The sequence below is a fragment of the Tursiops truncatus genome, chromosome 6, assembly GCF_011762595.2.
Source record: "Tursiops truncatus isolate mTurTru1 chromosome 6, mTurTru1.mat.Y, whole genome shotgun sequence".
Lineage (NCBI taxonomy): Eukaryota > Metazoa > Chordata > Mammalia > Artiodactyla > Delphinidae > Tursiops > Tursiops truncatus.
In genome coordinates this window covers 80,840,201-80,854,813 of record NC_047039.1, presented here as the reverse complement: position 1 = coordinate 80,854,813, position 14,613 = coordinate 80,840,201, and the positions used below count along the sequence as shown (strand labels likewise).

The 14,613-nt window shown below is 51.7% G+C and overlaps 1 protein-coding gene across 3 annotated transcripts in view; it reads left to right on the top strand.

The window, feature by feature from the left end:
- Positions 1–14,613, top strand: part of SHB (SH2 domain containing adaptor protein B) — a 144,881-nt gene that overhangs the window by 41,249 nt on the left and 89,019 nt on the right. For all 3 annotated transcript variants that reach the window (XM_033858299.2, XM_073806310.1, XM_073806311.1), the window contains exon 2: positions 8,231–8,351. In XM_033858299.2, the coding sequence (XP_033714190.1) occupies positions 8,231–8,351 (121 nt within the window). The remainder of the gene's footprint in view (positions 1–8,230; positions 8,352–14,613) is intronic.

The following is a 14,613-nucleotide window of genomic DNA, read 5'->3' as shown; positions in this document are numbered from 1 at the left end:
CTATTTCTGAGTTCAAAAAAGAACCTCCCACTGCTTGAGAGATGCTGAGAAGCCAGTCCCTGCCACATAACAGCAAGGTTCTGGGGTAAACAGAGGGCCAGGCTGGGCTCCGCTCCCGCAGCCTCCCACCCGTGACCCACAGCCTTCTCCACGGGGTGAAACTGAGGGAGGGTGGGGTGTGCGTGTGAGAGAGAGGGGGGCCGAGAGAGCAGGGCCCGAGAGGCGCTGACGGAGGCTGTAATTTGGAATGCATTTTTCCTGACAAGTTGGAGCCTGCAGGTGTCTAGGCAAGCAGCTGTGGCCTTGGGAGGGGCAGGACTGGAAAGACCAGTGGAGACTACCACCTCCTGACATGGGCCAGCTAACTGGCTGGTCTGTAAAGAAGCATTTACCCTAAAGTACCCAGGGTCTGCACAAAGAGACAGATGGCGGTTGCTTGAATAGTGACGACTGTCCCAAATGACTGAAGCATGAAGTTGTGAGCTCCTGCCCCCGGAACCTTGCGGGCAGAGCACTTGACCTCCATGCGTGAAAGTGGAGCCTAGAACTTTGAGGTGACTCTGCATGACTGAGTCAGACCTTCAGGGAGAGAAAGGGAACTGGTCCTAGGTCGGTGTGGAAAAGCATCCTCCCCACCATCTGATTTCCAGGAGTTTCGGCTGAATGCAGGAAGGTAGCTAATTAATCTTCCCCAACTTAATTTTCTTACCATGTCGGAAATGATTTATTGCTGTGCCTGTAAGGAGAGTTAGTCTATGATGGTCAAAGCCGGGGACAGGGAGAGGGAAGCAGGGACTGCTTGCTTGTATCTCTGCATGGGGCGGGGTGTCCCCATAGCCCTGCGTATGTCACAGCCCAGTTCTGTGGACCCCTCCGAGCCCTGGACGCAGGCATAGACCGGGAGCACACTGCTGTCTCAGCACGTGGAGGGTAGCCCTGAGGTTCTCTACCTCTTAGCCGGGTGCCCCGACTAGGTGCATCTTACCCAAAGCATAAAAGGGGGAAAAACGGATCATTCACAAACATTTTTCTTTTTGTGGTTGAGAAATGTGACAGCTGTTGTCATGCCTAATTGCAGCCAATTTTCTGTGTGTAATCACTGGGGCCTCAGCTGGGGTTTCTTCTCAGCTGAGAAGAAACCCCAGCTTGTTCTGTCTTCCCGACTAGATGTTCAGCTTCTCGTGGGCAGAGACCCCAGCTTGATCATGGGCTCCCAGAAGGGGCCACCATAGCGTGTTCTTTATCAACTACTGTCACGTCCCCAAATCATGTCATTATTTGCTTTTCACAACATTCATGTGAAGTTGAGAAAGCAGGCAATTTTGCCCCGTTTCACAGATGAATTGCTCAAACTCAAAAAGATAAAGCAGGTTGCTCGGAGTTACCCAGTGAGGGTGTAGCAGAGCCAGCTCAGGTCCAGAACTCTCTGTCCCGGCTGTTTCTGCTTGGCTGTGTCCTTTCTGTGGTGCCACCCGCCTTTCTGTGTTTTTGCACAGCCCCAGGCAACTGCTGCAGCCCAGCTGCCGCTGGTCAGCCTTGGGGCTGTGGAAATGCCACCCGCCTCGGTCACAGTGGAGTTCCTGCAAACAGCCACCCACCAAGGCGTTACGTGTTAGCTTTCAGGGATCTCTTGAAGGCTGTGTTCTGCTGTGGGGGCAGCCGAAGCTGCGCTAAGGAACAGAGCACAGACAGGTGGTATCCAGTTGCCTGACCTCGACCCAAAGCAGACGCCCACCTTAGAGCCTCTGCTTGGACACCCAAATGGCTGGCGCTCCAGCGCCCAGGCAGTGTGTCCTTTTATCAGCTGTTAGATGTCCTTCCTGACTCACTGAGTTTGCTTCTGTATAGTTCTCAGTCTATACAGAACATCTGTCCACTGCCTCTTCTCCAGGCAGCCCCCGGTCACTGGGAGCTCTCTTCAGACCCCCAGATCCCTGTTTTCTTAACGCCATCTCTTGGTCGGCATGGCAACAGAGCCTCCATCTTGGGGACATCAGGCCTGCCAGGGCCTGTGTCACAGTGGGTCCCAAAGGAAGACCAGGACTCCAGCCTGCCGGTCCCCTGATGGGGGCAGAAGCATGGAGCCATCTGGCTGCTGCTGCCATCTCATTGCCATCTCATGCCCTGCACGCTGTTTGCTCACCTTCCAGGAGCCCTCCTGACTCCCAGAGCTGGGGAGAGGGCCGGGTTGCCCCTGTTCCAGAGGGCTGTGTGGCTCCTGGGTTTCAAGCTGGCAAGCCAACCCACAGAGTCCCAGGCAGTCCTCTCACGGTGCCCCCCTCCCCCCGCACGGTCAAACGGCAGGCCAGTCACACACCAGCCTGGATTTTCAGCCAGGTGTGTTGAATTATGATAGGGTCAGCACCTATCACCTCCCTAAGACAGAGAGAGCACCTCTCCTCTTAGCTGTTCTCTAAAGTGGCTCAAATGCGAGGGAGCTTGGTCATTTTATCTGGGGCTCCTGACCTTTCTGAGATGTGCCCAACACTTTGCAGGCTTATATAAACATGATGGAGGGAGCAACCACTTCGTCAGTTATCAGATTCCCAAAGAGATCCATGACCCCCAAACCATTAAGAAAGCTAACGCATGGTCTTAACGGTGAATTGATAAGGAAATGGTCCAACTGGGACCATGTAGAACATTCCCAGGTTTGTTCACATGCAGTTTGCTTTGGAGTAGAGCAGGAAGAAGTCATGGGCTCGGAAAGGACCCAGGACCTCATGGGGTGCCGCCCCCTCACTTTCCAGGGAGAGGAGAGCAGCACAGGGTGGGGGAGACTTGTCTTGCCTCATCCCACAAGTGGCCGAGCTGGGGCAGCCCGATGCTGCCAGTTCCCACAGACAGCAGAGCATAGGTGCCTGTATGGCTTGGAGGGGCACTGCCTGTGGGGCAGTGGGGACAGTGCAGGTCACCCACTCCTGGAAGGTGGCGGCTACTCCGTCTCCTGTCCCTTTTTTTTTTTTTTTTTAGCAGACTTGAGTGATTTTTATCAGGGATACCGGTATATTTCAGTAGTGGCTTCTCTCCACGGTCCCACCAGCCTTCCCTGGAGCCAGGTAATCTTCCTGGAGAGTTTGCTGAGAGCCAGCTAGTCTTGTTCTGAAAGGGTCTGTGCTTCCAAAGAGAGAGGCTTGCACATCCTCACGGCCAGGGCAAGCTTTGGCCGGGGCTCCCCTCCTGGGCAGGTCAGGGTCTTGCCTCCCACACTGCTCAAGCGTGTTGCTCAATCCGGGCCAGTCCTCAGGATTGCACAGAGGATGCCATTACTCCTGCGTCTCAGATTCTGGAGATGGACCAAGGCATGCTGGATCGTCTCTTACTCCAGTTAACCCCCAGGGAAGAAAGCAAGAGAGAGCTGCATTGAACACTGACTTCTTGCTTCACTTTAATGAACAAGGCTGAGAAACATCTGGGAAAAGTGGAACTCCAGAGTGGTATCGGGAGGCTTAGCTTTAGATTGGTGGGCGAGGGGGCTGGCTCTAACTTAGCCTTTCCCAAACTTTAATCATAAGAATCACCTGGGTTGCTTATAAAATATACAAGTTATTAGGGCTAGGAATCTGGTTGTTTTTAAACAAGTGTCATTCCTATCTTCAGGCAAGTTTGGGAAGCAGTTTATCTACTGTACCGAAAATAACCTGTGAAGAGGAGTGCTTTGGAAAAGTTTAGTTTTGCTTATAGTACGTTAATAAGTTTTTCTTGTTTGAAAAATGTGTTAACATTACATACGAGTCTCCTTTTAATTTCCTTTCATCACCCAACTACCAGTCCTTCCCTCCTCCCAGAGGTGTCAGTTTGAAGTGTCTGTCTCCCCAGACGTTTTTGTTATTAAATAGAGATACAGGTTTTTGTTTAATTTTCATAAATAGGTATCATCTTTTTTTTGGGGGGGTGCCATGTCGCTCGGCCTGTGGGGTCTTAGTTCCTTGACCAGGGGTTGAACCCAGGCCCCCAGAAGTGAAAGCGCTGAGCCCTAACCACTGGACTGCCAGGGAATTCCCAATCATCTTGTATTTACCATTCTACAGCCTGCTTTCTTCCACCCAAAGCTATGTCTCGGAGCACTATGTATAGAGCTATAGAGCGACTACTTTCTTTTTTTTAACCTGCTACATAATATCCCATAGTGTGAAACCGGCACGGTTTATTTAGCAATCCCCCTATTGATGGGCATAGCAGGTGCTTGCAGTTTCTCCTTATTACTTGCTCCAGTAAGCATCCTTGCCCATGTCTCCCTGTGCACATTTGGGAATAAATACTGAAATGTGAAATTGTTGGGTTAATCCATGTGCATTTTTGGATTTTAATGGACGCTCCCAAAGTTATCTTTCACAGTGACGCTACCAATTTACCTTTCCACCCAGAGCCTATGGAGAGGAACCAGTTCTCAACGCAGGTGCCACTGTCTCACTAAAGCATATGGGCATGTGGCCAAGTGGAGACACCCACTTTCCACTTCCCTTTGGGGATAAATTGGAAGACTACCTCCTATCATGAAACTAAATCCCCAAGAAAAAACACCCAGGCCTCAGACTGCTGGAAGGGAGGGACCAGTTCCACCCAGCAGTGTATGCAGAGCAGAAAGGAGGCTTGTGGAGCTCCAGTCTGCAGCCAGCTCCCAGAGCCTTGTCAGAGAGGCGTTGGGTGTGCTGGAATTCTAGAATCCTCCGGCCTGCAATGGACCATGTACAAAAATGGGAGGTTGGAACAGGTCTCTCGAGGACACACCCCCAGCTCCCAGTTTCACTGCTTTATGAGCCTGTAAAAGTCCTTCAGGGCACTGGCTAACCTGGGGTCTCCAATTTTGTTTGACAGCAAGAAAAGGCCTGCCTGGGGTTTAGCCATAACCCTGCTTCATTTTTCAGAGATGGGCTGGTATGCCTATGCCAGGAGGCCAAGAAAGCAAAAGAAGGTGTGTTCTATGAGTTAGGTAGCCACACTCTGACAGCCCATCTTTCTGCTGCTCTGCTCCATGGTGGAATGGTGGGACCAGTGGCCTGGGTTCCCCCTCAGCTCTGCACCTGCCCTGTGTAAGGCAAGCAAACCATCTGAAGGGTTCAGTGCCATGTTGGATCTTTGCCAATCCAAGATCAAAATCAAGGAAGGCTTCTCATGTGCCCAAGTGGCCTGACCTGTGGAGGAGTCCTGGCTGGCTCCCTTTTGCTTGAATTGTTTAATTAGATTTAAGAGACTTGTCCGCTAACTGGGGCATTTTAAAGCAAAGCAAAAGCAACCCCCCCCCCCCCCCCGCCCCAGGAATCCAAGCCCACTCCTGGGCAAACTCTCGCTTCCTTTCTTTTAACTCAGAAAATCAACAGCCTTCACTCAAGCCCCCTGCCTGGCCATCCTGACTTACAGTGTCCCTGGGTCACACTACCCAGTCCTTGCACCTGAGGCCTGTGGCACGTTGCACGGCACTGTGGTTAAACTCCCCACTCAACTCTCCTAACACCTGGTTAAATTTTTACTCCAAAAACCGGGACATGATTTTGTGAAAGGTCAGACAGCTCAGTGATTGTTTGCTGAGTTTCACGTTGCTCAAACCTCAAATTCCCTCCCCTCTACCAACCTCACTTTGAAGTTTGAAAGGAAATTGATTAAATATACATTTTAGGAATCTTCCGATTTGCTTCTTAAACTAACAGAATTCTAAACTTTTTTTTTTTAAATGGAAGGATTTTCAACTGTCAGCAGGTATAACTGGAACCATATGTCAGCAGAGACCAAGAGCTTTTCCTGGTTTTAGGATTTGTAAATTCTTATTGAAACGGAAGTAAGCAGGGCAGGCAGCCGGAGGGCCCCCGTGACAGCCCACGCTCAGATCTCATTTTAATTAGAAAATACAGATAGCGCCTGCTGAACCAAAGGCCTCCCAGAGCTCCCATCCCAGGGCGAACAAAGATTTGGTTTACATCCTGCTAGCCTCTGTGTTTGCAAATCATAGAGCACTTCCGGGAGGAGCTGGAATGTTGATTTCTAGATTACGGAGAGACTGCAGCCCAGCACCCTCCCCAGCTAATCCCCTCAAGTGATTTTGTTTACTTGGGGAAATATTTGCTCCCTTCTTCATTGCAGAATAGACGGAGGGTGTTCATTCTGAAAAGAGACAGTAAGGAAGGCCGGGATGAGAGAAAAGAGATTAGATGTCATCCACAGCAGGTTCCTCATTTTCTCCTTTAGATTTCAGGCCCCTTGAACTCTGAGACCCAAAACCCTACATGCACTGGATTGGCATCTGAGCTGTTCTGTATGACAGTGGTTCACTTGTCTAATTTTCTCCCTAATGTGTTCTGCAAGTGGTAGAGTAGAAATGTCCTATGAAAGACATGGCGGGCCCTAGCGCTCCCTCTCCCCCATCTTTCCCTGTCTGGTGTCATTTGAGCTCAGTGAGTCTCCAGAAAGGCCACGATTACAGTGTCAGCATCTGGAAGCTCCCCTGCTGGCACTGGAGCCTGACCCATGGCCACAGTGGAGCGGTGGCAGGGGGGCTGCACATGCTCAGACTGCGGGCGCTCCAGCCTTGGGTCTTCCACCGATAAGCCTGCTCTTCTTAGGGGAGCAGTGACTGCTATGTGCTATGCCTCCCGTCGGCCCTCCCGGCCACACGCCAGTGACAGGGCTGCGGGCATCACATTCCCGGCAACTGGAGGTCACTGGCTCCTGCTGCCAGGGTTGCTGCCACAAACTGCCATGACCCGGCAGACAAAGGGGGATTTTCCCTTCCCCTGGGTTTACAGGCCGCTCAAATGCTTTACATTCCAGGAGCTGGGAGAGAGTGGAGGCTCCTGTGGTTTCTAATTAACCCCACAATTTAAATAACAATTCATGAAACCCCAAGGGTTGAGAGAAAAGCTAACTTACCCCCTCCCGAGAAAGGCAGCTGGGTGGCCCTGGCTGGGAGGCTGAGGACTTGCCCTTTGCCAGATGTGTGACCAAAGGGGCAGAAGTCACAGTGAGTTTGTGGTGGAGCAAAGGGTGCATTGAAAGGGAACGGGTTTGGCGGGTTCCTGTCCTTTCCCCTCTGGTGAGAGTGCCTCTCCTGAAGGTTAGGTAGTCAGAAATGGGAGGAGGGCTTCCCCGGTGGCTCAGTGGTTGAGAGTCCGCCTGCCGTGGAAGGGGACGCGGGGTCGTGCCCCGTTCTGGGAAGATCCCACATACCGCGGAGCGGCTGGGCCCGTGAGCCATGACCGCTGAGCCTGCGCGTCCGGAGCCTGTGCTCCGCAACGGGAGAGGCCACAACAGTGAGAGGCCCGCGTACCGCAAAAAAAAAAAAAAAAAAAAGAAATGGGAGGAAAAGTTGCTGTGTTTACTCTTAGCCTCCAACTGAGAAGTTTTACCCTTCTCCAGGGAAAATGTGGAACTTTGAAGTGTTCAAAACTCAGATTCTCACACTCTTAGGGGACTCCCCTGCTGTCCCCACTGCCTAGCCCCAGGTGACTGCTCTGTTTGTTGTGGAACTTTGCTGTTTTCTGGAATACAGACAAGAGAGGAGTCCAGGAAGGGCTCTGGGAGGCAGAGGGTCCAGCCAAGGTGCCCGCTCTGGACCTCAGTTTCCCCATCTGTTATGGAAGGGTCTTCTGATGTGTTGCTTCCAAGGCCCTCGCTGGCCTTGGCAGTCTATCCATTCATCCCTGAGCTGCTTTGGTGTTTTCACTGGGCCTGTCTGGGGACTCAGTCATCTCTGCAGAGCGTTGATCTCACCAGATTGTTGCCTGGTTACCCAAGGGATGGTTGTGTTCCAGATTTGGGGAAAATGGAACGCTGGACATAATTATCTCTAGGCAAGCTCTTCTATGCCTCAGCCAGCTCCAGGAGCATGTCAGCATTTCTAGGCTCTCTGCGAGCTCATTTCCAACTTTCCTCTGTTTCCATTCCATTAAATCGAGCAAGTCACATTCCCTGAAGACACCTTCCAAGTTCTTGCCTCTGTGCTTCTGTACTGAGATGCCCTTTTGTCCTCACTTCACTGTGCCCGGAGCAGCCACCCTACATATGCAGGCTCAGGCCCCTCCCTTACGATGGAGCACTGCAGCATGGGCCCCTTGTCACCCCTGCAAGAATCAGAGTTCCCTGAGGGTGGGCACCAGCTCAGATTCCTGCCTCTGCCTCCTACTCCTTGCTCATCTGGCACAGGCTCAGTTTATATTTGTTGGAGAAAGCCTGGCTGTGAACAGAAGCGAAGTAGACAGCCACAGGTGGACTCACGCGCTTGCCATCTTCCTTGCAGGTGACCATCGCTGATGACTACTCAGATCCCTTTGATGCCAAGAATGATCTGAAAAGCAAAGCAGGAAAGGGGGAGAGTGCTGGCTACATGGAGCCCTATGAGGCGCAGAGGATCATGACAGGTAAGCAGAGCCCTTGGCACAGAGACTTGCAACTCAGCAGGGAGGCAGACGGGCGCTGTGGTCACCGCCAGCCTCCAGAGGTGAAGGTGTGTACTTTCAAGGTGGTGGTTGGGGGGCAGTGCCGTGTTGAATCTTTACCACAGTTTATCTGTTCGTGTTTCACCGACCTCAGGAAGAAACTGGCAGGGCACAGTGACAGTCCAGATACCAGGGTACCAAGTACAGTTAACCAAGATAGGGACTAAGAAGTACATGGGGAAGTGGGGGGGGAAGTTCTCTTAGAAATTTCAGATTAAAGAAAGATACAGCACTTGAGATGGAAAACTTAGCTTGGAACTTCCTAGTAGCCAGGGCAATAAAAGAAACAGCTGGGTCACCTTGCTTTTATTACTTAGTAGAAGGGGGCAGACTAGATCGTTAGGGACAGAATTATCCCTGGCCCCATACAAGAAAATCTTTATTTTAGGGCTGGAAGCAGCTTAAAGAGCCATGGTCTACGTGGCAGGTTTACAGGAAACACAGAGACTTTCCTCCTTTGGCTGTTTTCCTATTGGCCCTTGATGATAAAACCTGTCAGAGCAATGGTGTAGGGCCCAGGAGAATGTGGCCAGGTATGTGGTATCCTGGGGGCCTCTTTTTGCCAGGATGATGCTTGGAGCATCTCTAAAGAATGAGCAGTTATCAGATATCAGCCATCTCAACAGACCCCAGGCATGGGCGGATGGTAGGGAGATCACGGGCAGAGGAGAAGCCCCCCATGAACGTCCTCCTGGCTCAGGAGGATGGTCCAGGCACAGAAGAGCAGCTGTGTGGGTTGGCCCCCTCTGACCCTGCACAGGACAGTGATATGAGCAGAGTCACTACGTGCTGCAGAGCGCGGGCGGGTAGCCCCCCGAATTTTGAGGCCTAGTGAGTTGGTGCCCTGTGTGTCTCAGGATTTGGGATTCAGGTGCCTCCTTCTGTGACTCTATTATTGTTTATTTGTGTTCATGTCTTTGAGCACTTTCTCTTGATTCCTTCTGAATTAGAAGGAAGAAGGGAGGGACTTCCCTGGCGGTCCAGTGGTTAAGACTCTACGCTTCCACTGCAGGGGTCGTGGGTTCGATCCCTGTTCGGGGAACTAAGGTCCAGCATGTGGAGCGGCCAAAAAATGAAATAAAAATAAAATAAATATATTTTTTAAAAAAGAAGAAGGAGGAGGAGGAAGGGAAGAAACAATTACTGAGCACTTAGTACATTCTGGGCCCGCGTTGAACGTTAGCTCTCGGTCTGCGGAGACCCTGTAGGATAATTGCTGAAGAATCTGGGTGTGAGTCCAGGCCCTGCTTCCAGGACTCTGCGTCATGCCCTTCCTGCTCATGGAAGGCAATTCTCTGGCCACCAGTGTGGCCTCCAGAACACCTGGCCACTTTGTGAAGGGCTGAGGCAGGAAGCAATTGACCAGAGGGACTTCGGCCAGCCTGCTGGAGGGCCACCTCTTGTGGCCGTTCCCATCTTTCTAGTCTCTCCTGGCAAAGCGGCCTCCATGGGCGGCAAGAACCCAAGAGCTGAGTATGTGTTTGGGGCCAGGGTCCCAAGGTGGGGAGCAGCCTGTTCTCTTCCAGCAACTCAGGAAAGCAGATCTGCTGGTGGAGTCTTCACCTCAGGCCTGTAGGAACACCCACTCCCGCCATCACGCCCCATCACCTCCACCCACGTGCCAGCACCCCCATCAGGCCCAGAGAAGCAGCCCCGAGCCCAGCTCAGCCCTGAGGGCCAGTGGTGGCAGCCGTGGCCCTGCGCCTCCCTGTAGCTTCCACTAGTCTTGCACTCAGCGGGCCTTGGCCTGGGTTAAAGGAGTGGTGGATCCAGGAGTAACTTTGGGACACTGGCACATTCAGACATCAGGGCAGCAAAGGATCTTTGAGGTCATCCAAACCCAACAGCCTTATTTTACAGATGGGGAAACTGAGACTAGGAGGGAGAGGGACTTGCCCGAGGACACATAGTAAGTTGGAGGCGGACTGGCCAGCATGGCCTGTGCTCAGCAGGGCAGACTCTGGGGTTGGGTGCTGGAGGAGGTGTAATGTTGAGTTTGATGCCCAGGTATCCGGGCATGAGGAAATGGCAGGAGCTATTGAGGCTGGAAGCCTCTGCCAGGTCCCAGGCTCCATACTGGGCCCCGTGACATATACACTCTTTAAACCTCACTGTGTCCCTGCAAAGGAGGTGTTGTCTCATTTCACAGGTGAGGGAGACTGTGAACAAGTCACTTCCCTGGGGTCACACCAGCAGAAGGGAGAGACCCAGACCTGCATCTTTGGAACATGGGGGCAGGGGGCTGAAGGGGATGGGTGGGAACATCTGCTGGGAGCCCAGACTTTGGGGAGGGTCCGCCACTGCTCAGTGTCTTTGGAGTGGAGCTGGGCCCCTCCTGGGTGCTGCCATGGACCCCAGCGGTAAGGAGCTGATTAACTGGGTGGAATTCTCCTGTGAGACTTTGACTTTTTAATGAGGCACACCCACGGGGGCCAGGTCCAAGGCAGGGCAGTGTGAGTTTGCTGGAAGTCTGGTAGGATCTCAGGCATTCTGTCTCCAAAGAAGCATCCTTCTCTTTGCTGCTCTGTGCTTTCTTCCTACCTTGGAGATTATGCCCAAATTTACCCGTGTTTTTGTTTTTAAGGAAATACGTGATTAAACAGGACGTTTTCTGGGTGTAATGACCTTGCAGCAGCTCTCTTTGACTTGGAATTCTTTGTGTGTAACATCACCATCACCGCAGTGACTGATGGCAAAGATGGGGGCTGGGTTAGCCAGCACCATATAAATGTTCCAGGAAGTAGCTCACTGAGCTGCCACGAAGCTCCCGGGGGAGGGGGAGGTAACAGAGGTTGGTGCTGGGGATGGCAGTGGAGCAGGGGGTGTGGCACAGAACAAGTTATATTCAGCCTTTTAGGGGGACCATTTTTTTTGATGCTGTAACATTTATGTGTATGAGTACACGTAGCTTCTAGTAACGAGGCAGGCATCTTTGGTACGTAAGACTAATGCTGCCAGGGGAATTCCAGTGGTTAGGACTCCATGCTTTCACTGCCCAGGGCCAGGTTCAATCTAGGTGGGGTACTAAGATCCCACAAGCTTTGTGGCCAAAAAAAAAAAAAAAAAAAAACAAAGGAAAAGAATAATGCTGCCAGGAAGAGCATGGCTTCCCTGCCTGAGATGGCGTGCATCTCTGTACTGGTTTGAAAGGAGACCAGACTGGAGTCAAGCAGATCTGGGAAGGCCAGTTGTCACCTAAGTGACCCCTGGGCCTCAGTTTCCCCCTGAGAAGCAGTAGCCTTGGAGTGGGCAGTCAACAGTACTTCTAGCTGCTTTTGTCTGTGAACTGGCTGTTTGACCTTGCGCAGCACATTCTGTGCCTCTGTTTTTCCCTGTTTAAGGAATGATGGGTCAATAATAACAGCAACAGCAGTGGAGGCCACTGCTAAGGTCTCTTGTACTTGTTTACAGCACTTGGTGTGAATTCTCATTGGATCTTCAGCGTCACTCTTCGAAGTGGAGGTGCCCATTTTACCAATAGACTGAGGCACAGAGAGACTAAGTAATTAGTCCAAGGCAACACAGCCGGGTAGTCAGTTGGGGGGCTGTCTAAGGCCCTGTTTAACTGCTACACAGGACTTCTCTCCAGGGCCTGTCCAGCCCTGGTGCACTCCCTGGAGCTTGGTCTTCAGACTCCCCAGCATGGCCGCCGTGGCCTGTGATTAAGTGGTAAGGTTTTGTCCTCTGTGTCCTTGGCACCATGCAGCAGGTGGTGGGGAGCCTGTGGGAGGTGTGATTTTGTGAACAGAGAACTCGGCCCAGCCCATTGGCTGTAGCTAGGATGGAGGGCATGGAGAAGCATGCCTGTTTTTCTAGGGGCTCCTCTTACCCCCTTCTCTCTGTCTGCCTTAACTTACCATCTCCCACAGACTCCCCTTTGTGTCAACCACAGGAATTAGGTTCTGGATCCAAAAGGGAGGCTCAGCTCTCCGTGGAACCTCAGAACCCATGTATGCCTGGGCCTCATTTTCTGGCCTCATCACCTCTCTCACCTCAGCAGCAGCTCTGGAGATATTTCCTTAACACCCTAGGGCTCTATGGAACCCAGCTGGAAAGCTCGTGACCCAGTCCAAGCTTTCCTTTTTATAGGTAGGAAAACTGAGACTCAGAAAAGTCATGATCCTTTTGAGATTTTTTTTTTTTAACACACTGATTAAATGTGAAGTTGTCTTGTGAGGCAGTGAGTTGACCATCCCTAGAGGCATCCAGGCAGAGGCAAGACAACCGGCACTGGGAGATGATATGAAGGTAGTTAAGTCTCAGATGTGTGGTTGGTTCAAGCTACCCCTGAGGTCTGTGTCAGTCCTGAGCTCCGAGATGTCATGATTCACTGTGTCCACCCCCATCATTAGACACCCAGGATCAGCCCCACGAAGGGAGCACCTGAGACCAACTCTGAATAGGAGAGGATCTGGTTAGGGCTGGCAGCTTCCTTTCTCAGTGCCAGCCTGACTCATGCCAACTGTGCAGTCCTGGTTCCGCTTTTCGTCTTTCTTGGCCCATCTCTTGAGGTCAGATTCTGGTTTTGGCTTTTTCCATGTGTGAATTGAAGAGGAAGGATCACACCACTTCTTGGTTTCCTTTCTGCTCCCTTGTCTATGTATTTGGTGTCCCCAGGCCAAACCTCCCACTGAGCCGATAGGTAGGCCACCTCTCTCCAAATCCCTGCTTAGCAGCCCATTCTTTCCTTCTTCCTGGAGACTTGATCCTGGGGCTTGAGGGCCCCTGTTGCACAGAGACCTGCTGATGTGGTGGGAAGGGTGCTGGGCTCCCTTTTTTTTTTTCTTTTTTGGCCGGGCCACACGGCGTGTAGGATCTCAGTTCCCCGACCAGGGATCAAACCTGTACCCCCTGCATTGGAAGCTCGGAGTCTTAACCACTGGTCTGCCAGAGAAGCCCAGGGTGCTGGGCTCTGAGTCAGGCTGACTTGGGTGACTGTGTGTGTCAGGATGCTTAGCTGGTTGGGGGCTGCTTTGTAAAATAGGGCACACAACACTGATGTGAGTCTTGGGTGGAGGAACAAACTTTGTCCATGTGCTTGAGATTATTGATATTGGGGGGCAGAGGGCCTGTTCGGTTCTTCACATGGTTTTCTGTGCTGTTGAATTCTCTGGCCAGTCCCTGTAGGGGCCCCTGCCCACTTGGAGGTGGGTGGCAGGACACTGGGGCAGGTGGTTCCCCAGCCCCTCTGTGGTACCCTTGGTACCCTGGAGCCCTTGCTAAGCCCTGTTATGTTGGAATCTGGACCGTGTAACCTGGGCAAATAGTGCCCCTGCCTTTAGCAATAATATCCATGAAGCAGGGAGACAGGCATGGACCTGGGTGTCTGGTTGGTGCACAGAGGTGAGCAGGTGAATCTCCAGGAGTTCAGAGGAGAGACCACAGCTTCTAGTTTGGGCCAGCCAAGTGGGGTGGGAGGTGGGAGTGGTGGGGATGAGAGCTGGGCCTGGCAACCAGGAAGAGGGAAGAGCTTGAGCAAAGGCATGGAGGTGTGGGAATTCTCTGCTGGAGAGGAGTGGAAGGAGATGAGGCTTTTGATAGGATCCTGATAGGAAAAGCACATGGGGCAAGAGCTTGTAAAGTCGGATTGTATCATGAGGCCCTAGTTAGCCTAAAGGTACAGAATATTTCTCACCTGGGATCCTTCTTCCCCAGACCTTCAGCCCCAGGAATTCTCAGAGGTACCCAAGGTGGTGCTGGTGACAAGGACTGTGGTAGTTTGTTTTTTCAGAGGGCTTTCCTCTCTGCCAGGCACTGCTCCAAACACTTTCCACGATTAGCTCATTTAATCCTCCCAAGGAGCCTGTGAGGTATGGGTACTACTATCATCCCCATTTTATAGATGAGAATACTGAGTCTCAGAAAGGTTAAGTAAGCAGTAAAACCAGGAAAAGCAGCGCCATCTGGAGCCCTTGCCTTCAGCTGAAACACTATCACATCCGTCCTGGACTCCCAGAGGGTCTGCAGAAATAACTGGGAATTTTACAGTTACTTAGGCCTATTTTTAGGTGTGACTCTCACCCCCCTGCCCCCTCCCTGTCCTATATAAAATTGTTCAAAGTGTCATCTCACAGGATGAATCATATAAGTATTAATTGAAAGCATTTTCATATAATTTTTAATATGTAAGCAATTACACATTAAAAAGTCCTTAGCATGTTTTTATTATTAAATCAACTTTATA